General features: G+C 44.1%; 1 protein-coding gene across 2 annotated transcripts in view; it reads left to right on the forward strand.

Moving 5' to 3' along the window:
- Positions 1-23,077, forward strand: part of TRIM33 (tripartite motif containing 33) — a 695,715-nt gene that overhangs the window by 166,922 nt on the left and 505,716 nt on the right. For both annotated transcript variants that reach the window (XM_085652097.1, XM_085652090.1), the window contains exon 9: positions 21,561-21,811. In XM_085652097.1, the coding sequence (XP_085508223.1) occupies positions 21,561-21,811 (251 nt within the window). The remainder of the gene's footprint in view (positions 1-21,560; positions 21,812-23,077) is intronic.

A 23,077-nucleotide genomic window follows, 5' to 3' on the forward strand; every position in this document is an offset into this window, starting at 1 on the left:
AATCTGTACTGGACGTTCATCATATCGTCCACCTTTTCCTGTAGGAAACAGCTGGGGAAAACAACGAGCTTCCAAGCTCTCCTCCCATACACTCACGGGAGTTCCTTTTGCTTTATTCATCTGAAACAGATCAATAGTGTTTCCCATAACTTCTTTAGAATGAAGAGGATGTATGCTGAAATGTTCATAAATTTCTTCTTTTGACTTATCCACTTTTTCAATTTGCCCAGTTGGTATTCCTGTGTCTGCTAGTAAAACTTCATCTTCATCCATATAAATTGATTCATAGTACTTATTATTTCTTTTCAAATATAAATTTGCTCTTTGTACTTTTCGTACATTTACTAGCTCCTGCCAAATTTTCTTATTCTTTGTAGGTACACCATTAACCAGAATAACTAATGGTTCAGTTTCCAAACTATCTGCATCAATTGTTTCAATATTTTTTTTCAAATCTAATGGCAAATAGACAACTCTTCCTTTTAAACCTCTTTGTAAATCTGAAGGAGGTAATTTACCTGCTTTGGGCTCCATACGAACTATAGTCTGAAACGGATGGACACATTGAATGAGTATAGACTCATACGTATTTAAATCACTAAGTTCTGCAGGAATATCAACCAATTCTAAATTATTATGTACAGCTGTCGCTGGCATTTTATTTTCTTCTAACTTGTTATAACAGTATTTACAAATACGCTGATCTTCACCCAAATCAAAACAGTTTTCCAGAAACAAATATGTAGCAAAATCCTTCCACTCATAATTATTTTCTTTTTCACTTTTTTTTATAGAGATCAACATTCCTTGTTTGAGTTTTATAATGGCTTCTCCGGCAACAAATACAAGTAATATTTGGTCTTTCATTAGAGATTATAGTAAATTTTGTCATTTGATCTTCAACATTTTTACTAACAGTGGGTTCTACATTCTCTTCCATATTTTCTTCAATAACTGTGTCATTTCCTGCACTTTCTTGTTCTGGACCAAAGTAACAAAACTGAATATCAACAGTAACCTTCTCTACATCTGATACAGATCCACGCAACATAGCACTATTCAACTCATTTAACTTTAGTGCTGGACTTTTAGCAAAATACTAACTTCTCACAAACTTTCTCATTTCAGTATGATTTACTGCCAGCATCCTAAAATGGTGAAAAACACTTTGACAAACTTTCCTAGAAAGACAAGCCAGAGAATGTCCTTGCAAACCAGTATTCTTTCTCACTCTGCATGAATCTAGTCTTTGAAGCACCTTAATCTTCTGTTTAACACTTTTTTTTACTATATTCTCTTAGAAAGTCACGTAATTTATCAATAGATTCTTGTCGTACAGTACAAATACTACTACAATTCCAGTGAACACTGGGGCTTTAGGACGTCTCCCCATAACCTCATCAGCTAACACTTCTTCCTCATTTCTTGGAACCATTTTCTCCTTTTCCATTACCCAACCATCTTTAACTTCATAACTTCGACCACTGGTGTCAACTGCATGCAGCAAACTATTACTTTGAAGATAACTCTCCATTAAAAAATGGTTCAGTACTTGAACTATGCTTCCATTCTCCTAAGAACACATTACAAAAGTTATTTTTTTTCACTACTCGTTTCCTTTTGCTTTTTGACTTCATTACATTGACTATTTTATCTAATGTACGGATCCTGTTCAAAATTAAAATGAATAGTTTTCTTTTTAATTCCAAAGCCTTTGCAGCAATTGATTCAATATGTTTCTTTTTCTCATACAATATTGCTTCCTTCCTATATTTATTCACATCCTTTAGCAAATTGAACACCACTCTTCTCAAACATTTTTTTACGAATGTTTTGAAATTCTGTTTTTCTTTTTTAAGTCATTCTTTCTTGCTTCTGATTGTACATTAGCATTTAGTAATTTCTTTCTATGGTCTTGTTGTTTTCTTCTTGAAACACTATTTGCAGTGGATATACTTTCTACATGTTTTCTATGTTTGAGGATATTTTAAAAAAAATCCTTAGTCTGCTTACCAGAAGACTTTTTCTTTTTTCCAACATGAGGTTCTTCAACTAATTTCTGTTGTCCAGTTGTCTTCAAATATAGATGTTTGCTGTTCTTTTCTCTTTCTTGATTTTATAGGCATGATTAATTTATTTCTGTGTTGTTCAGCAATACCTAAAGGAAACTAAAAAAAAAAATACCTTTATGTAATTTAAATATATTACTATATTTTTGTTGAGCTTTTCAAATCCTATTATATGAGCTGCCCCTTTCCTACGATTGCAAGTCTTACAGAACAAGAGCAACACAAATTAAATCTCTGACAATAATTCCTGTGTGCAGACAGACTCATGGTGTGATTCTAGGCAGAAAACGATATTTGATTGGCAATTTCAAAGCACATTTACTACTGTGGTAGAGCAAGTCATAATTACTGTAACAGCCTGACACATTTACCTTATAGTTTAGAGAGGCAGAAAAGAGCACATGTCCTAACAGCTACTTGAGACCATGAGCATGTGGAACCTGGGTGACTGATTAGACTAGAGCAGAGCTCTTCAAACTTTTGGATGCCGAGACCCCCCTGTCAACATTTTGAGGCGTAAGGACCCCCTCCTGACAAAAATGTCTAAACCTGTTAACTAAATTGCGTGGGATGAAAATGTAAATGAGGTTATGTGATGCCGCGTATTTTGGGATAGCATTGCTTCATTATTTTGATGTTTGTTACACACAGTAACGCTGAGGAAAGATTTCACCCAATCAGTACCCATTTATAACCAAAATACAGCAATTATCATCAGAAAGATTTCAAGTCAACCTTTGTGAAGGGCCTTCCACTCTGCAGCAATACGTGCTGCCACATTAGAAGCTCACCTGGCCCTGACCGGAAGAAGCAGGGGTCCCTTAAAACCCTGGCGGTTTTGTGTAGAGTTAAGCCGTTTACCCACGCAGCTTTCCTCTCACCCCCTCCCTTCCATCCCTCTCTCCTCTCCTAACCCCGGATCCCTCTCTCACTTTGCAGGTCATTTTCTTTCACCCCTTTTTACAACTTCTGAACTCTCCCCATTCAACCTCTCACTTCACCTTTAATCACCTCTTGACATTCTGTCCTTTCACTGCCCTCATCTCTAACAGTCTCTCACATTTATCTCATGGCCTCTCTGGCCCTGTCACCTCCCGTGCCCCTCAGCACTTCTCATTCACCTCGTCTCTTCATTCAAATTTTTGTCTATTTGTATCTTACACCTCTCCAGTCCCCCCATTCCTCTTTCACATCTCCCCTTTGTTCTAACAGAAGCCCTCACCTTTGGATCACACTCACTTCTTGCGTGTCCACACTTCTCTTCGGCAATTAACATTTCTCCTCATCCCTGACCTCTTCAATCAAATTCTCTCACTCCCTTGCTGTCCTCTCTCATTTTGGGTGCGGATGCAAGTTCAGAATGGGATGAATGAATGTATGATTACTGATGGGCTTGTTTGAGTGAGTTGCATATTGAGTAGTGAGGGGGACAGGTGAGTGAAGTGTCACATGAGTGCAGGATGAGTAGTGTACTCGTGTACTCGTGTGACTGCAGGTTGAGGTATAGTGTGAGCAGGACAAGTGCATTTTGAGTGCAGAGTGATCACTGTGAGTGCAAGGTGAGCGGGTGAATGGTGCAAGTGCATGGTGATCAGTGTGAGTGCATTGTGATCGCTGTGAGTGCAGGGTGAGCGGGTGAATGGTGCAAGTGCATGGTGATCAGTGTGAGTGCATTGTGATCACTGTGAGTGCAAGGTGAGCGGGTGAATGGTGCAAGTGCATGGTGATCAGTGTGAGTGCATTGTGATCACTGTGAGTGCAAGGTGAGCGTGACAATAAAGGGCGAGAATGAGGAATGAGTTGTCTGAATGCAGGGTGCATTCCCAGACCCATGAAGTAACTCAGCATGTTATTGACGGGGGCGTAGACTTTAAGATCTAAGTTAAACTATTGCGGCATTAATCGGGGATCGAGGGTGAAGGAAATAAATAATGTGCTGATCCTGCAACAAACTTCCAGTCCTATGGTTAGGGTTACCAGCAGATTATTTTGATGGCCCTGTCGGTACAAAAAAAAGCAGTCACCTAAAGCGGTATTTTCAGCGCTTATCTGTGCATACTTCCCAGGGCCGGCTTTAGTGCTGGTGGTGCCCTGTGCGACAATGTTTGTTGGTGCCCCCCCAATGACCACCCCCACCACGGATTCTCTCACTAGCACCCTTTAACAGTGACCAAGTCTCCATAACCCCACACTCTCCGATGCATTGAATTAGTTATATAGTGCCACTCATACCAGTGTAGGGTGTCCGAGCACTTTGCATCACACACACATTACACAGAGACAATCAATCATAAGTGTGTAAATCAGTGTATAGGAAATGTTACATAAGCCAAAGGACTAAAAGTATAGGAGTCACATGTCATCCATACTGGTAGGCAGTATAGTTCAAGAGTGCTTGGTGTGGAGAAGCACAAACTCAGAGTCGAAAAAGAAACAGCATAGTTGGGAGTTTCCTTTAATAATAAGAATTGATTGCTAGCCAAATTAACCCTTTTTGCAACATTAATCAATGGTCTAATAATGTATTCTTTGTAGTGTGCATGCTGTTCTAGGATGAAAGTTAATAGCTCACTATTCTATATTAGGACTTTAAGTTATAAATTGCAAGTAACAAAAGGATGTCTCTTTTGAAAGCAGTAACCTGCTGATCTCTTCACATCATACACACGCTGTAATCTACTTGGTACACGTTCTTTGCAGCAGGCATATTAACCCACTGCACTAACTTCACCTAAGTCAAAACCTCAACTATACAAAATTCTGATCTCTCTCCAGGAAGATAATTAATCACAGGAGTTATCTTGACATTTATGTGAGGCCTGGTAATTGCCGGGAAAGAAACGGTGCAGCAGGTGCTTCAAAAGCACAATAAACTTTCACTCACGGCCCCCAGGAAGCCAACTTTGTATTCCTTTCCATGAAATGCATTCTCACACTACGGCAGTGAATGTAAAATCCAAATGTAAGGAATAGGCACAGTGGGGACCCAGGGGGTACTGGAACCAGCAAAAAAACCTAAGCCTCTGTAACCAGTTTACAAAGGCATGTTAAATGGTCTTTAAAGACCTGTGAAAAAACACGGGGGTGCCGGAGATAGGAATCCAGACACTGCCCAGCTGAGCCCCCAGCAGCTCAAGTTTCACTGCAGCAGCCCGGGCTGAGACACGACACAGGACGGGGGAAGTGTGGGGCCTGGGCAGAAGTGTGACTGGGAAGGCGCGACCCCCTTTGCATCACTCCACGGCCCCCCTGGGGGTCGCGCCCCACAGTTTGAAGACCCCTGGACTAGAGCAAAGGAAATGAGCCTTGGTGATGTTGAATGTGTTAGCGTTACACACTGCTATCTGAAATACCACACAGTGCTGAATAGTAAGCATGGGAGTGCAGGAGAAGCAGCTGCCTGTGTGCTAAGAGTGTGTTTCTGGAGACTGTGTATTGTCAGGTGCAAGAGAGATCTGCATGGACGCTTGCACAACTGCATGAAGACTGCAGAGATGTATGTAAGATCACCTGTGGTAAGGGTTAATTGGGCTTATGAACATGTAGGAACTACCTCACTCATTACAGTACTACAAGGAAAATCTACCCTGTTGTTTTCAAATGTGTTAGCATTTGTCTCTCATCTGTGAGATAGTGATTTGTGCTGAATGCTAACCATCACAGTTCAAGAAAACAAGCTGCCCTTTTCCCACGAGTGCATGTCTTACAGAACAAGAGCAACACAAATTAAATCTCTGACAACAATTCCTGTGTGCACACACTCAGGGTGTGATTCTAGGCAGAAAACAGTATTCCTGGGTGATACCAGTACACCTTAACTTATGGTGAAGACATACTCCATAATCTCTTACAAGTTCAAGGCAGTTAAATATCTTCCAAAACATAAAATGTAAAACACAACTTTAAAAGAAGAAACACATTTCTATCAAAATACACCACATAAATCCCCTCTCAAATCCATAACTCACCTTTAAAAGTAGTTAGTTGAGAAAGAAATGTGCCACTCACACAGCAGATTATCAGAGCCAGAATCTCTGAGCTGTACTCCTCTAACCAAAACCACTAAATGGCAAAATTTCCCTCTTTTTTCACACATATACATGTTAACTTCAAATCACAATGCTTCCCACATTTTTTTAAATGGAAACACACATTTCTATTGGTTGCAAATTTCAACCCTTTCCAAATGATTCCTACCCCCAACATCACTTCTGCCTGCTACCATAGCAACAGATCATGGAACACTGGTGTGAGCAGAGAGGTCAGAAGTTCAGCACACAATGTTTCTAATCCATAGAGCAAGAGTGCTTGACTTTTCAAACCTAACAGCATATCCAAAGTTATCTTCTGTGGGAACACATTTTTCTGAACCAATACAAAACATGCTTTTAAAATTTTAAACATACAGCCTATTTTTTAGTGTTGAATGGTCTGGAACAGCCAATGAGCTCTTTTTATAAAAAAAAAAAAAGTATGTAAGCCTCCATTTTACAACTATCTTTCTTTTCATATTGCCATTCTACTGAAAGACACCACCTGAGTGCATCCAGATCTCCTTGAAAGATGTTCACAGTGTGGATTGTAGGTCATAGCTATGTCTACTGGAGTGAAAAGTATGCAGAAAAAAGAGGTATTGTGAAAGACCTTGCTTTGCCAAATGTAGACATTAAATGGATTGGTCAGAGAGGGTTAAAGTGGCACCAATTAATGCCTTTGGTGAAATCCTTTCTACATCTCCCACAGCCTAACCTTATAATTGTGCACTGTGGTGGAAATGACCTAGGCACTTTAACTGGGGTAGGTCTGGAAATGCTTGTTAAGGACACCTTTGTGCAATTGATGTCACTTTTTCCACAAACTACCTTTGTATATTCTAATATATGCCAAAGGCAAAAGTGGAACTGGTTCAACCAATATTGTCCGCAGTTTGAGAAAGCAAAAAAGCATGTCAATAAGTCTGTTTCTGCTTTCCTCAGAGACTATGGTATGGGTTCTATATAACACAACAACTTGCGTTACAACATGCAAGGCATTTATAGAGGAGACGGTGTTCATTTCACAGATGAAGGGAACAGAGTCTTCCTCTTGAACTTTAGACTCTGCATCGGTACTTACTTGTAGGTACAAAAAAAACACTCAATGAACACAACGGCTCTTTTTAGAGCCAACCAACATCTAAACACTTAAACTTGATTTTTGATTCTATATTTTTTTATGAAGTTTTTGCCACCGTGCGCGCACCGTGTAATATTTATAACATTTTGGGGTTTTTTTTGGGACCTTAGAGGTCTTTCATGGTCCCCCTGAGAAGGCCTAGGGGGTCAGGGACTCTCTACCCTGCCCCCTTTTCACGTTCTCCACTTGTGTTTTTAGCTCTCTTCTGCCTCTAAAACTCAAAATGGCGGCTGGGGGGTGCGTGCACCCCGCGATTTTTTGAATAAAAATAAAATGTTTTTTTCACCCTTCGGGGTCCTTCAGGGACCCCCTGACAAAGGCTAGGGGGTTAGGAACTCTCTACCCTGCCCCCTTTTCACGTTCTCCACCTTTCTTTTTCACTGCCACACACAAAATGGCGTCCAACACTTCCTGATTTCGACCGATTCGAATGTTGACTGACATCTAACCACCAATCAGAAATACGCTCGCGCACGGCACGGTGCGCGCACGGTGCGCGCATATAGATATTTATGTACTTTTAACTGCAATTTTCTCAGGAACTACTGAACAGATTGACACCATATATGCAAAAGGCACATCCCTGGCCTGAGGACTACCTCTTTGCCAAATTTCAAGTAATTCTGTTCAGCCGTTCGGGCTGTACCTTCGACTAAAGGTCCTATGGGGAAAACGCGTTTTGGGACCCCCCTTTTTTCTCAGCCCCGCTTGACGAATCACCCCGAGACTTTCAGGGTAGGAGCTGAGCGGAGCGCCCCATATGATTGGAACATTGACCAGGAAAATAAGACACTTATTTGTATTTGAGAAATGTTATGCAATTTAGGTCATTTTATCTAACAGGGCAGCTTGAAACCTAGGACATTAGTACACAAACTTTATTTTCCATTTTCAAAGAAACAGCTAGAAGTAATACACTGCTGCTCAGTAAGAAATTGCTGTGCTGGCATTTTATTTAGGTCTGAACATCAATGCCATTACAAATTTAACCAATCCTCCCTAGGAAGGGCTATGCTCAATGGTTTTTGACCCAATTCTGCCTCCTGTCAAATCTTATGTCTTCTGAATTAATTATCATGAACATTCTATTTCTTTCATTTAGGAAAAGGTGAGTAAAGGCGAGTTCTCATGATTGATCCTTGGTAATTTCTTGTTCAGCGAAACACCCATTTTTTTTTCTTGATTCTGTGCTATGTCCTTTGCCTCTGTTGGAACCCCTTTCAGAGGGCCATGGGGCACACGGGCTACCAAGCCCAACTGTGCTGGCTAAGACCTTTTACTTATGTCCCGGGTCTCGCCTTACTATGGATTCTGAGCAATTGTGCCAAGTACCCTTTATGTGCTTAACTCTGTGGTAGCTGTGGTCAGGCAAGGCTCCCTCGGGGGAGGTAGTGTTAAGGGTGTGTAGACAACTTATAATTCGAAGTGCAAACAGTACGAACAATAAATCAATGTCCCGTCAAATACTCGCTTCTATACAAAGACATATTTTATTTCTAACTCTACACATGCAAGGTATAAGACCTTCTGAAGCACAATCCTACTTTTCAGGTAAATCCTTGTCCCGCCTCCCATTGTATAACCTGTTCAGGGTCATTTCCTTTTCACTGGTGGCCGCATCCAAGGAATGCTTACTATTAGGCTGTACTCATGAGTTCCCCTTTGACTTCAGGTTTAGTCAAAAGTATTTATGGTGCTGCCGCACTGTTAGCGAGACCCTCGGGGTCCAACTGGCTCACGGCTCACAAGGCTGCTCTCGGCAGCACAGGTGCACTCTCCTTAGCAGTGCTGCTATAGTGTCAGAGCAGCTTATTTTGCGAAGATGTAGTAAGTTGTCTTGACCCAGTGGTAAGGAAAGAGGTTCAATCCTTCCTTCAGCTCCTGACTGAAGCCCATTGAGGGTGAGACATTGTTCTCAGTGGTCAGTCAGGGAAGTTCACTCTCAGTGCGAGTCCAACCTGCCAAATGAAACCTCAATCTCTCCTTCGGGCAGCGACCCAAATCCCTCGTCTGCGTTGGTACCCTAAGCCCCTCCTGGTATACAGGGTTGCCACGTTACTTGACAGCGCTGGCACAGACTGTCGGTGCAGGGTTAAGACAGTTAAGAGTCTCAGTGCTTCTGGGAGTAATGCTTTACTGGTGGCCCCCTCTGAATTGGGGGGATCACCACAGTGCAGATGGAAACTATTTTTTGCTGACCTAAGAAGGCGAAGCCATGCAGCGAAGTCTGAAGACGCCTACTGACATGACCCCAGCCCCACTGGCCTGTCTTCATCTTCCAAGACCCTGCAAAATAGGGCAATGCCTGTCCTGCAGCCAGCGACTTCAAGAACCCTAGGGTGACTGCCTGCTCTTCGGCAAAGACTAGAGACTCCAGAAGACAGCCGATCTGTCCCCAAGAAACTTAAACAAAGGACTTTGGTGCCATCCCAATCTGCGAGTCTGGCCCTCTCTGCACCCGATGCCTCCAACCCGTGTTCAGGTGGACCACCGACTGAGAACAGGTTACCCAGTGATTCTGACCTTCAGTCCAGCGTTGCCTGACTCCTCCTGAACTCCACATCTGAAAGAAACACTTAGTGCGACGACGCCTGCAGCCTAAATCCAGAGGCTCCCACTGACTGCGACCCTCTCCTGTAAGAAGAATCCAACATCTAAGGACATCCCTGCACCTGAAGCTGAACAAACGGTACCCCTACAACCCCCAACTTCTCTACTTACCTCTGCTGTTGCTGATCTCACTCCTGCAGCCTCTGGTGCGACGCCTGCAGCCTGTTGGTCTGAAGCAGGTTCTCCATTGAAAAGCATTGTTGCCCGATGCTGTATTTGCTCCCTGCATCCAGCCGCCCCAATGCCATTGGTGGTGTATGTTTGCTGCTTTGTTCCACCTGTAAGAAAGTGGGTTTCTGTTGCAGTAACCCCCCCCTTTTTTTGCCTAATAGCTGATGCACTTTTCCTTGTTGTGCCCTGGGCTCCTGCCAATCAGGTGCCCAGGGCCTGTGTTCCTTCCCTAAAAACTGCCTAACAGACAAAACCCAAATTGGCAAACCCTGGCCACATGTCAGCCCCTGGTAAATGGTACCCTAGGTACCCAGGGCCTTGTGACCAGGGAAGGCCTCTAAAGGATGCAGCACTCATTGTGCCACCCTTAGAGGCCCTGTACCCTAACACACACACACTGCTCTTGCAGGCTGAGTGTCTGGATACAAGACAACACAGAGTCGACATGGCACACATCCCTGTGTCCTGCCCACAACCTACACTGCCCTGGCATACATCAGCCACCCCTCTAGCTGGGTGCCCTATGCCAGTGGTGTGGGCACAGAGGCAGGAGCCCTGTGCCCCTACAGTACCCAGGTCCATTCCTAGATCCTGTAAGTGCAGTGCTGCCATTTAAGAGTATATGGTGCTGGGAGCTTGTCAATCACGAACTCCACAGCACCATAATGGCAGCACTGAAGACTGAGAAGTTTGGTATCAAACTGCTCAGCACATTAAATCCACACTGATGCCAGTGTGGAATTTAATGTACCAAGCACCACAGAGGGCAACTTAGAGAGGCCCCCTGAAACCTAAACCTACAATTCACGTCTGTTCTGAGGCTGCCTATGCTGCCACACAGCAGACATGTTGCTGGACCCCTGGGTAGGAGAGCCCCTGCTCTCCTGGGTCTGCAACAATGCACATCCTGGGCGAGGTGCTAAATCTCCTCTCCCAGGATGGGCAGGGGGAAGCTTCAAAGGCATGCCACCTCTGTGAGCTTCCCCAGGCCACTGCAACCCCCCACTCTGGCGGGAAGCTTGGCCGGAAACCCCAAATAAGGACAGGGGATGTGCCAGCCTGCCAACCCCACCCCTCAGGTGGGGGAGGCGAGGTAAAGCACATCTCCGAGCTCGCGCCATCTTGAAGATGGGAAGCCCTGCCCAATCAGGACTAGGCTCCGGCCCCCCTCCCACAGGAGAGAGGCAGGATGGGGGGTGTACCAACCCCAGGACAGGGACCCATTGGCCCCTGCCCTTCACCTACCTGTAACACCCCTAAATCTAGTATTCAGGGGCACCCTGAACCTTCCTTCCCCAGATTCCAGATTCCGAAATACAAAGAAGAGCAAGAAGAAAGAAGACCTGCCCTGCAGTTGCTAAGAAGAGGAAGACACCAACTGCTTTGGCCCCAGCCCTACCGGCCTGTCGACCCTTGAACCTGATCCTGCTCCAACCCGGCATCTCTTGTGGCCAGCAACCTCACAAACCCCGAAAGTCCTGGCTACCTTTTGGCTCTACGCCCCTGGGACTCCCATGAGTAGAGGCTCTACTCAAAACCTACTTCTAATCCCTGGCAGCAGCCCAGAACCACGAACCCAGCACACTCTGCACCAGCCAAGCCTGGCCAGTGCCGGAGTGAAAGACCACGAGGACGACCCCACGGCGACTGTGACCCCGGGTCCGGCACCCAAGGACCTCCCTCGACACTCCTGAAGAAGCCTACAGCCTCAGAACAAGGTGCCCCCCCCCTACCGCGATCACAAAGGGTAAGATTTCCCGACACCAAAAGGCACTCCTGCATGCGGCGATCCGCGGCCCCCTGTGCCCAATCCCGGGGTACCTACCTATCCTCCAACTACCCAACTTACCTCTCGAAGTGGTGGTGGCACCTGAAGAATCCTAGTCCCCGAGCTTGCAGCCTTTTTCTAAACCGGAGATTTCCCATTGAAATCAATTGAGCGCCCGAAGGCTCAAAAGCACCCTGCACCCAGCCGCCCGAGTGGCCCTGGCAGTGCAACCTCTACACCTACCTACTTCCCCACTTGCCCTGAGTAAGTGACCAGGAGCCCAGCTCCCACAGCCGCGTGGCTTGCTAGTCAGCAGCCACCAACCAAGGCCCCCCTATCCCTCATAGGATAACATTGGGCCTAACTCTCTCTGCACCCGGCCGCCCTAGAGTCGCTGAGGGTGAACCAACTGTACCTACCTGACCCTGGGGGACCCCTGAGTCTATGCCCAGAACCTCAACTCTGCCAGTCGAGTACTTGCCTTTAAACCGATAACTCTATGTTCTTCATAGGCTAACATTGACTGGCTTTTTCCTGAAATTTCTTCTAAGTGTGGACTTTTCAAATCTTAAAATATTTACCAAAAATCAGCCGAGTAACGAAAATACTCACCTGCTCTTAGGTGAGCTCCCAGTGCTGGATCTTGGTGCCCAGCACGGACTCTGAAAATTACTTACAACTGTACTTACCAGTATCCCAATTTTCTCCCATAGAAGACATTTCACAGAAAAACAGGCAATGATTTCCTAAGTGTCAATTTCTGCAATCTTTAAATATTCTTTAAAAATCGTATATTATCTGAAAACGTAATTACTTACCTGTTTTGGATAAAGGTCCCAGTACTGAGTCTAGGTACCCAGTACTGGATTACAAAAGTAACGAGAACATACTATACCTGTAACTTGAATTTTCTGCCATAGGGAATCATTGACTGTTTTCTATGAAATATTTTCTGTCAACTTTTAAAATAGCAAAATATTGTCTAAAAATCATCACGGTAATGAAGTCGACTTTTATCACTTGATTCCAAGTACTGACCCAGGACTGAATCTAGGATCGAGTCCTGGAATTCCAAAAGTAATCCTAAAAGTAATCTGTGGCAAATAACATGAAACTTCCATTGAACTCAATGCATTATTGTGTTTAAAATAGTGTTGCCTATTGCAACCACTTGTAACTGTTTACAAAAGTCAATTGCATATTGCAAAAGTATTTATATAAAGCATCTCATTCTGAGAAAGTATATTTTAATTCCAATTGTTGGTTCTAAAATAAAACAAGCATATCTTTTTTGAATATATATATAAACCATTGGTCTAGAGTTCAGTTGAGTGTGTGAGACCATTTGCTGACTGAGTGTGTACAACAAATGCTTTACACTGTCCTCTGATACTGCCTTACTGCTCGACCAAGCTACCACTTTAGAGAGTAAGGTTATATCTAACTTTAGCCTCTGCCAAGCCACTGTGGACTCTGTACACCCTGTACCTATTTGGGAACAGTATATGCCATTATGGTGCTGGGGAGTTCGTGTTTGACAAGCTCCCAGCACCATGTACTCTTAAATGGCAGCACTGCACTTACAGGGCCCAGGAATGGACCTGGGTACTGTAGGGGCACAGGGCTCATGCTCCTGTGCCCACACCACTGGCATAGGGCACCCAGCTAGAGGGGTGGCTGATGTATGCCAGGGCAGTGTAGGTGGTGGGCATGGATGTGTCATACAAAAAAGTATACTGTAGGTCTACTGTTCAAAATGGTTCAAAAACTGATGCACGAGAAAAGTTACAAAATTGTAAAAGAGTAAGCTAACGTAAACTCTAAGAAAAATGTACTTAAACAAAAATAGTTCCCATCACCCATCAACGATGGCTTGCTTCATCATCTGGGAACACTGGGGATTACCATGAATGTCACACACCTCAAGGATTGTGGTGACTACATAGTTATCCCAGACGTGAGTGCTGGTATAGCTTTTTTTCTATGATGGTGATCTTTGGAGGGTGATGGTTGCAGTGCAAAAAGTGATGAAAAAAGTGCTACTAAAAATGGCTATCAAGACACAAAAACTTTATTCTGAGCTGCCTTGATGCCAAATTAAAAACAGTGCATAGACAGCTTTCACAAATAACTGTCAGATTTAATGGGTCTACATGTTTCGGCTAGTGGATAGTGAAATCCTAGCTCTCATCAGGACCTTAATTTTCATGCTACTGCAAACAAATGTGAATGTATGTAAAAAAACATATAACAAAGTTTAGGTTGGTCACGATACAACCTGAGTGGTCTTCTAACGCCCAGAGGGACTGCTACAGACAGTGGCGTGTCACAGATACCTAAACAGAAAACAAGCAAAATCAAATATGATGATAGTAATATATCTGTAACTCTTAAAGCATCAGTATGATCCTAGAACAGTTTAACTATATGAATTTCTATACAGTATGATACTCTAGTTGTATCTAACATCCATTAGTATGTTATATGGCGACAGTTCATTTGACCATTACCAATGCAATTACCCGACTTGCTGCAGGTGCGCACCTCGCCTCACCTGGCATCCGCTCAGGATTTGAGGCACCGCTCTACAAAGAAATGAATGGAAAATTTACAAAGGCACCCCTATAGACCAGCCCAATTTTCATCTGTCAGGGGTAAAGTAAAATTCCATCTGCACTCCGTGGTGCAGTCTAAAAACAGTATAGAACATGGCAGAAAAAAGGTCAAAAAGGACTGTTTCAACAGTTAAACATATCACTTATGAATGAATAAAAGATTCAAAAAGGCTGTTGTATTGCCTATCCATAATTCCCTTCATAAGATAGAATGCTCCGATAGTTAGTATCTGGAACCTGGATTTAGCAAAATATTTATGCAATATATTGTGGTATGGCTCCGTGATTATAGCCCCATCTCTGTGTGCCAAACCCTAGGACTGACTAGATTAGGCTGTTTGGCTGAACGGAAATATTCACTGATAGTGTCGTCCGTAATCAAACAGTAAAAGACAAACGCCACAAACAGTTTCTTAACGCTAAAGGGAGGAGTCATAGGGGCAAAATTCAACACGTATTACATAGCCCAGTAACATCAAAGGTCATAAGTTTGCTTTATGAATTTGAACAACTTGAGAACTTCTCCAAGCTGTAAAGAGGCAAAAACAAACACGACAGTTGAAATGCACCACAACGTACTCCCGCTTACCTATCCGTCGGTACCCCTCGCTGAAAGTCGAGCTGGAAGGGGAGGTAACCGGCAGAAGAGCGGTCCGCTTTTTAAATAGACTTCGTAGCGACCGCCATTCCCAGCGTCTCACGTCCGTGATTGCATCAAAGGAATGCGGTGAAACGTAAACGTGACGTGATTATGTCACGCCTACGAAGCTGCTGGGAAAAGTAGTTTATTAAAGAATAATAGTTCTGTTGGTGAGGCAGACACACAAGTTTCTGCTCCGTGTGCGTTGTTTATAACAAAGTGTATATTATGGAAATAATACAAGACAGGTCGGCCGACCCGACTCGATGACTAGAACTATCTTAATCTGGTTCAGTCAAAATAAATGCTGACAGCTGCCAAAACGAAAAGTAGACAGAAAGCAGAACCGTGTAAAGTCTTATATTATGTCCCACTTAAACAATGACATAGGACAGGACCTCCGCATTCATAAGGAATACCTGCATTCACATGTTCGCAGTCCAAATCCTTGTAAACGGCCTCTTAGTTTACACATTGGTGCACTCTCGTTAGGAATCCATGATATTACATGAGAAAAGTAGGTGATGCAACAAGTAGTAATATCAAGATTATTTATACCTACTTATTTTCCTACAATGATGACCAAGGTATCTCGTCATTCAATCCATGTAGGTCACTCTGCAATTTGAAAACCCACTTCTGTTCTTTTGTAAACAGAAATTTCTTTGTCAGTCACATGTGTTGGAATGAAAGGTTGTTCCAAAACCACCCATCTAAGATCTTCGGGTTTGTGCTTAAGCATCAGGAAGTGATTGGGAAGTCTGGTGGCCTGCTTATTACGTCTGATAGTACTTTTGTGTTCGTTTATACGTACTTTAATCTTACATGTGGTCATTCCAACATACCTCAATGAACAAGGACAAGTTATCAGATAGATAACCTTTTCTGTGTTACAGTTAGTGTGTTTTTTCAGAATCCAAGGGGTATCCGTACCGATATCCACTGTTTTCCTGGATTGTGTCGTGGGACATGCTGAGCACTGGCAACATGGAAAGTGGCCTTGTACTGGAGGTAAATCCCACAGAGTGTTAGTTGCAATTGCAGATTTCGTTTTAGGTCTAGTATGTATTAGACTATCACGTAAACTCGTGCCTCTCTTAAAGGAAAAGAGTGGAGGTGGAATGTCAACTTTCCCTACATTGAGAATCCGCCAATGTTTACGCACGGTTTTCTGTATTTGATTAGACCATGTGCTAAACGTGTTCACAAAGGTCATCCTAGACAAAGTGGGCTTAGGCACAGCCGATTCTAAAAGAGCTCCCCCATTGTTATTGGAAGCTCTTTTCCAGGCCTGCCTTACTAGGCGTTTAGGATATTGTCTACCTTGCAGTTGCTTCGACAACTCCTCTGCATGATGATTAAAAGTCGTAAGGTCAGAACAGTTTCTACGAACACGAAGGAACTGTCCGACCGGTAAATTTATCCCGAAGGGATTTAGGATGATGACTGTTAAAACTAAGTAGCGAGTTTTTGGATTGGGGTTTCTTGTACAGTTCGCTACCAAGTCTATCTTGCATAGGGCAAATCGCAATGTCCAGAAAAGGTAATCTGTTTTTATCATAAGCAACTGTAAAACGTAAAAACTTATTCTTGGTGTTCAACCATGCATGAAAATCCAACAATGAAGAGACTGTCCCATGCCAGACGACAAAGATGTCGTCAATGTATTTCTTCCAAAGCTTTATCCTTTCTTGAAAAGGATTAAGTTGGTTGAGTACATTGTTCTGCTCAAAAAGATGGACATAGAGATTAGCTAGACTGGGCGCAAAAATGCTGCCCATCGATGTACCAGAGACTTGCAGATATATTGTCTCCTCAAACTTAGAATAGTTTCCATCATGGCCAATCTAGCACATTCCATTATGAAGTGTACAGGTGTTATCGTGTCCATCTCTCTGGCGTCGGAGTTTTTCAATGGCTTGAAAAGTTTCCTTTTGTGGAATACAGGTGTATAGAGATTCCACATCAAAGCTCACCAACAAATCCGTTTCAATGTCATAACTGATATCTGGAAGTATTCTAAGGACATCTTTGGTGTCCTGAAGATAGCTGGGAATTTCTTTTACTAAAGGTCGTAAGAAAAAGTCCACAAAAGTGGATAAAGGTTCCAGCAAAAATCCTATGCCTGATATAATAGGTCGTCCAGGTGGCGGCCTTTGGCTTTTATGTATCTTTGGAAGTATATAAAAATATGGCATAATTGGATATTTGGTCATTAAAAAAAAATCAGATTCCTGCCCTGTGATCCAACCTGCAGCTTTGGCATCATCTACAAGTTTTTTTTATCTCAACAGATAATCTCGAGGTGGGATCTTCAGGACGAGATTTGTACGCTGTAATATCATTAAGTAGTCTCAAGCATTTTGTGCGGTAAACCTCCGTGTCCAAAATGACAATTGCCCCGCCTTTATCGGCGGGTTTGATTGTTATAGTCTCATCGTTTGACAAAGTCTTTAGGGCTTGTTTTTCAGCCTGGGATAGATTTTGGTAACTCCTATCCTTTTTGTTACTCAGTGTCATGATGTCGTGAGTTACTGCTTGCTCAAATACCTTTACTTGGTCTGGTATTAGGTGACCTGGTGGATTAAAAGTTGACGGGAGCTTGAGACCAGTGTTCTCAAAAGTATCATCTGCAGAGGAATTTGTCGAAGTCAATTCTTTATTTTCAAAAAAGAAATGAAGTCGTATTTTCCTAAAGAATTTTGCCACTTCACATCTTAATTGAAACAAGTCTCCTGCATTAGTAGGGACAAATCCTAGACCTTTGTTAAGAAGCTGTTGCTAGTCAGATGTAAGAGCTCAAGTGCTGAGGTTGACAACTAACTCATTGTGTCTGTACTCGTCCCTGCTGGTTGTGACCCCTTCTTGCTGCGGGTGTTGGGTGGTTGTAGTTCTGTCTGCCAGTGCACCTGCGTCTGCCCTTTTCTTCTGCCTCTGTTGCGTCCATGGCTGTAGGAGAGTAGGGTCTGCTATCCTATGGTCACCCCAAATTTTTGCTTTTTGCTTCACTGGTTTTTGACATATTGAGGCTGTGGGCCTGCTAATCAGACCCCCAGCCTGCTGTTCTCTCTACTAAATTGACACTATGCACTTTAGGTGCATAACCAATTGGAATTGGATCACCCTGTGAGCCCCTGTACCAGTGTACACTAGGTACCCAGGGCATTGGTGTATCTAAGGCCTACCAGTGGCTGAAGCATGTATTGTGCCACCCCTGGCCTGGCCAAGCAATTTGACACAACTGGCTGATCACTCAGCTGGGGTAAGTTGGTGTATCCACCTCTTACTTAGGTGTTGTATACCTATACCTAACCTTAAATGAGACACATGTTAACCTATAAGTCACTCCTATGGCAGGCCTTAACAATCCTGAAGGCAGAGTGCTTGGTTTCATGTGAGATGGTGCTCTGGCATGAGCTGAGCCTGTCTGCAGTGGTTGGAACAACTTCCTTCTACCGTTTCCAGATATCGCCATACCATATACTCTTAAGTGCATTATGAACCTCGCGGTTAAATGCTATCTTTGGTTTGGCTTTATCAAAACATGTCGAGTAAGGTGTCATACGAATTGGAATACTAACCCCTCGCCAATTCTGGCGACGGGGTTAGCATTCCACCCTTCTAGAGGGACACGACATGTACAGTACCTGAAACCCGGGTAAAATCAGACATAGCATCAGCTCCACAAAATGGACGCTGCCACCACCGACACAAGTCTGCCCTCCTGCTGCTGGGAGTCCTTCCAGCTTGGGAGACGTGGACAAAGGGTTTCCTGCCACGGGAGGTGCGAGCACCACCCCAGACAGGATTTTGTGTATTGGTCAGGTAGGGCTTGAATAGAATCAGACATGCCTGAGGCTCACAAGGAGCCTCGGTGCATATGCCAGTTCAAACCGGTCCTGGGGCGAGCTGGACAAAGGATTGAGGGTGTAACCACCCCACTTCCTGGTCCCACCCTTAGGGAGGGACCTAGCAGGTAGTCCGGCCCCTAGAATCTGCTTAAAGGTAGGAGCTGTGTCCTAAGACTTCAGACATCCTGGAATCAACTTAACACTAAGAAGAAGACGGGAACTTCGATGTTCTGCTGCACAGAAGACTGAAGGAATTCTCCCCTATGGTCAGGGAGTGACCATCTTGCTAACGCAAGCACCAACCAGCGAATCGACGTCTGCTTTGCCGCCGCCTCCTGCCTGAGCCCAGAGACCGACAAGAACTGGACCTCCAGACCTCTCACAGCCCGATCCACAGTCCCTGCAAAGAAGGAACCCGTGGAGGCACCGAGACACGTGGAGCCAGCCATCTTGGAAGACACTCGACAAGCTGCAAGCGCGACAACAGAGGCTCCCTCCAAGTTGTGCTTTGGGTCCTGAGAAGCCCAACACCCGAGCAGCATCTGCACCAAAGGTGAGCCCTCCAGCATCTCCACGATCTGCGTGGGGCCCCTCTGCACTTTGCAACTCGACGCGCCTACCCGGTCCCTGGCCCGTTGGCTAGTGGCCATTTTGGCGAACTATCTTGAACCACCAGCTTTCTTCATTTCCTGCGACTCCTGCTTTTGCCAAGGCTGGTTTGCTTCCTTTGAGTCGCCGACACCGCCGACAGCGAGAGCCTGTGTGGGACAGCTCGTGAACCGACTCCTGGACGTCGTCGACCTTCAGGGACCACGTGGCTGCAGAGACGAGCTACACCTCTTCACCTGTTTGCACCCGACATCGCCTGGTACCTACCTGGTGCCACGCCGGTCACTGGCTAGTGTCTGTGAACACTGTCCCCTCTGCTTACAGGTCTTCTACAACTCCAATCCATCCTTGGATCCACCGCATCTCTTCTGGACCGACCGCCTGCAGCATCTTTGTCATCAGGCTCCATTGAACAGATAGACGAAACCCGACGCACTTCGAGACCTATGCACCCGCTTCCTGTGGGTGAGGTAAAGCTGGCACTCCGGTGCACAAGTGTAGAGTGACATCTCTAATGTTTAGATCTGAAGTCTTGATTTCGTAGTTCAACCAGAAGACTCTTTTAGCAGTAACTTTTGAACTTTTACGCACCCATTGAAAACCTTTGGGAGCCCGCGTGTAAGTTTCCTCACTGCACACGCGACCCGTGGACCTTCTGGTCACTAACTGAAGTTAGCTCCTTGTAGGCCCAGCGATTCTAGAGGCCCTAGGCCTTTTCCCTTTCCTATTCGTGGTACTTATACCACTATTTTAGTATATGGTTTGAGCGGCCACCAGGGCCTATCCATATAAAGTGCAACTTCTATATATTGTAATACTTTCTTGTTTAACGATTTGTGCTCCTGTGCTCATAAAGAGTCTAGGGGATACTTTGAGTAATAAATACATATATATTTTGAATATATATCTGTGTGGTGTCCTTTCATTGGTATAAAAGGGGGTTACATATGGTAAAACAGCTTGCTTAACACGCTTAAACGAGTTTAGCCTCAAAGACTGCTTAGCCTACGCTACCACTAGGGCAGCTAGTCCGAAAAGGTTGACTTACAACCACACCATAAGGGTTGCTTGGCATGGTACAAGGTGGTCACTTTAACTAGTGAACATCATATACCAGGCCAACTTCTCACAACGGCCTAGTCCTAAAAAAGGCAGATGGCCAACAAAAGGGTGAGGCTGGGGTGCAAAAGGTGGCATCGGCTGGGTAAAGGGGAGGTGCTGGTAGCCCCATGGAGCCGGGGGCCACCAAGGACCTGATTGCGGGTAGGAATTCGGTATGCCTTGTCTCTGCGCGCGCGTGTGTGTCTCTGCGCGCGCGTGTGTGTCTCTGCGCGCGCGTGTGTGTCTCTGCGCGCGTGTGTGTCTCTGCGCGCGTGTGTGTCTGCGCGCGTGTCCGCGCGTACCATTTACCATTGTAGGGTACCATTTACCATTGTAGGGTACCATTTACCAGGGGCTGACATGTGGCCAGGGTTTGCCAATTTGGAGCATTCAGCAAAAAGTGGGGGTATACCGTGCAAGAAAGATGGCACTTTCTCACACCCCATGTTCGTCTCCTTCCTCTAGCTGAAATATTTTTACAGAAGGTCTGTGTGGAGAGAGGGTGGAGGGCGGGAACTTGCAAAATGAATAAAGAGGACAATCTGGCACTGAATGAAAAGGCAGCTGGATTTCAGTCCATATAATTGATAAACTAGGTGCATTTTGAGTTCTGATTGCTCAGCATGGTCCTCTTTTGGAACTTAAGTCTCATGTCAATGTATGGAGTTTCTATCATGCAATTTCCAACTAGTAGGAGCAAATCTGATGTGTAATGGGTACTTAAAGACAGTATTTGTAAGGGTTTGTTCAGGGAGGAATCTGGGGCTGTGTAATATTTAAGCTTTTGTCTCTCTTTTGAAGTTTTATATTGAGGGGAAAGCAATACCGCTGTTGGAGCTGCACATGTTTGTTGCTTTAGAATCTAGTATTTGAACACAGCGTGTATGTATTTTCAGATATCTTTTTCCTCCAAAAACGATATGCTGTCCTACATTTTTTTTTTTTTTTTAGGTACCCTTGTTGTTGAAAATAAACCAATGTCTGGTTATGCACCCAATGTTGTGGTTGGACAAGTCCCACCAGGAACAAACCAAATAAACAAGGCTCCAGGGCAAATAAATCTTGCCCAGCTCCGACTCCAGCATATGCAGCAGCAAGTATATGCCCAGAAACAGCATCAACAGATGCAACAGCAGATGAGGATGGGGCAGCCAACTGGACAACTTCAGAGATCAGCAGGACCTCAGATGTTACCGCAGCAGGTAATTTTCCATTTAATCCTGATTTTCCATTGCAGTGGAGAGTAGTTATGTTAAATGAAATTGTTCATTCGTTGCAGTAGTCATACAAGAGTGGGTATAGTAGTGTACAAATATTCAAAATGTGTTTGTAACCGTATCACTTTTAAACGTTTAATTCTTGTTCATCCTAGTTAAAGGTAATTGTATGACGCTCTGTCACGAATGCAAGACAGTTTTCACTGCTAGGAGAAAACTTGAGGTCGATTTGGACTATTAAGTAACAAATTAATTATGTACAACTTAAAGTGTATACAAAATGTGGCATTGCTTAACTTTCAAATGTGCACTGTAAGGGAAGAGTAGCAGTGCCTGCTCCAACCAAGCCATATCTGTTTCTCCCAAGTTACATTAAGTGGTATTGTCAAATCTGCATTTTCTGTTCCCCCTCTCCTTGTCCCTTCAGATAAAAGGTTCTTAATAAATTGTACTTTGTTTAAAAGAACAGTCGTCTCTTTAATAACTATTTTCATGCTAGCTTGTTTAGTTTCAGATCTGGTTGTGCTACAGTCAGCTCATGCTTAACCAATACAGTAAAAATAAATTACAAATAGTTTATATTTTATCAAATTTCACCAACGCTCACTTTGTGCGCAAAGAGCACAAACTGAGAAAGCCAATATGGGATAGTAATTAGAATTGTCTGGCACTTCGCACTTCTGGTATAAGAACTTTACTGATTGCAGGGACGGCCAGCACAGCTCGCCGGTGGGAGGGCGGGGGGGGGGGGGAGGGGGGGGAGGGGGGAGGAGGGAGAGCACATGGGCTTTTAAAAAAAATTAGTAATGATAAATAAAAAAATACTTACCTTGCTGCTACTTTGTCCTGCTTATTCTCTTCTGCTCGCCTGTGTCTGGCTCCAGATGGGAACAGGAAGCAGGCAGCCAGGTTCCCACCCCTAAGCTAATCACAACGCTCTAATGGTGCATTATGTGCAAGTGTGGCGGAATTGTTGTAATTTCTAGAAACAACATTATTGGTAACTTTGAAACGTTATTGTGTAGATGGTCAATTTTTTATCAGCTTTCATTGAATTTTCTTCCGTATTGTCCGACTAAACATGAAGCCAAGATACTGCCTGACCTGATTTTATAGGCTAACTACATGCTTTAATGGTGATTCAAATTGAGAATGGATGGCCTTATTCTCGGTTCTGTAATTGAACTTTGATCTGAGAAAGTGTTACCAATGAGTACCAGGAGTTTGATGGGCACATCCACTTGTGTAACA

The sequence above is a fragment of the Triturus cristatus genome, chromosome 1_1, assembly GCF_964204655.1.
Source record: "Triturus cristatus chromosome 1_1, aTriCri1.1, whole genome shotgun sequence".
Classification (NCBI taxonomy): domain Eukaryota; kingdom Metazoa; phylum Chordata; class Amphibia; order Caudata; family Salamandridae; genus Triturus; species Triturus cristatus.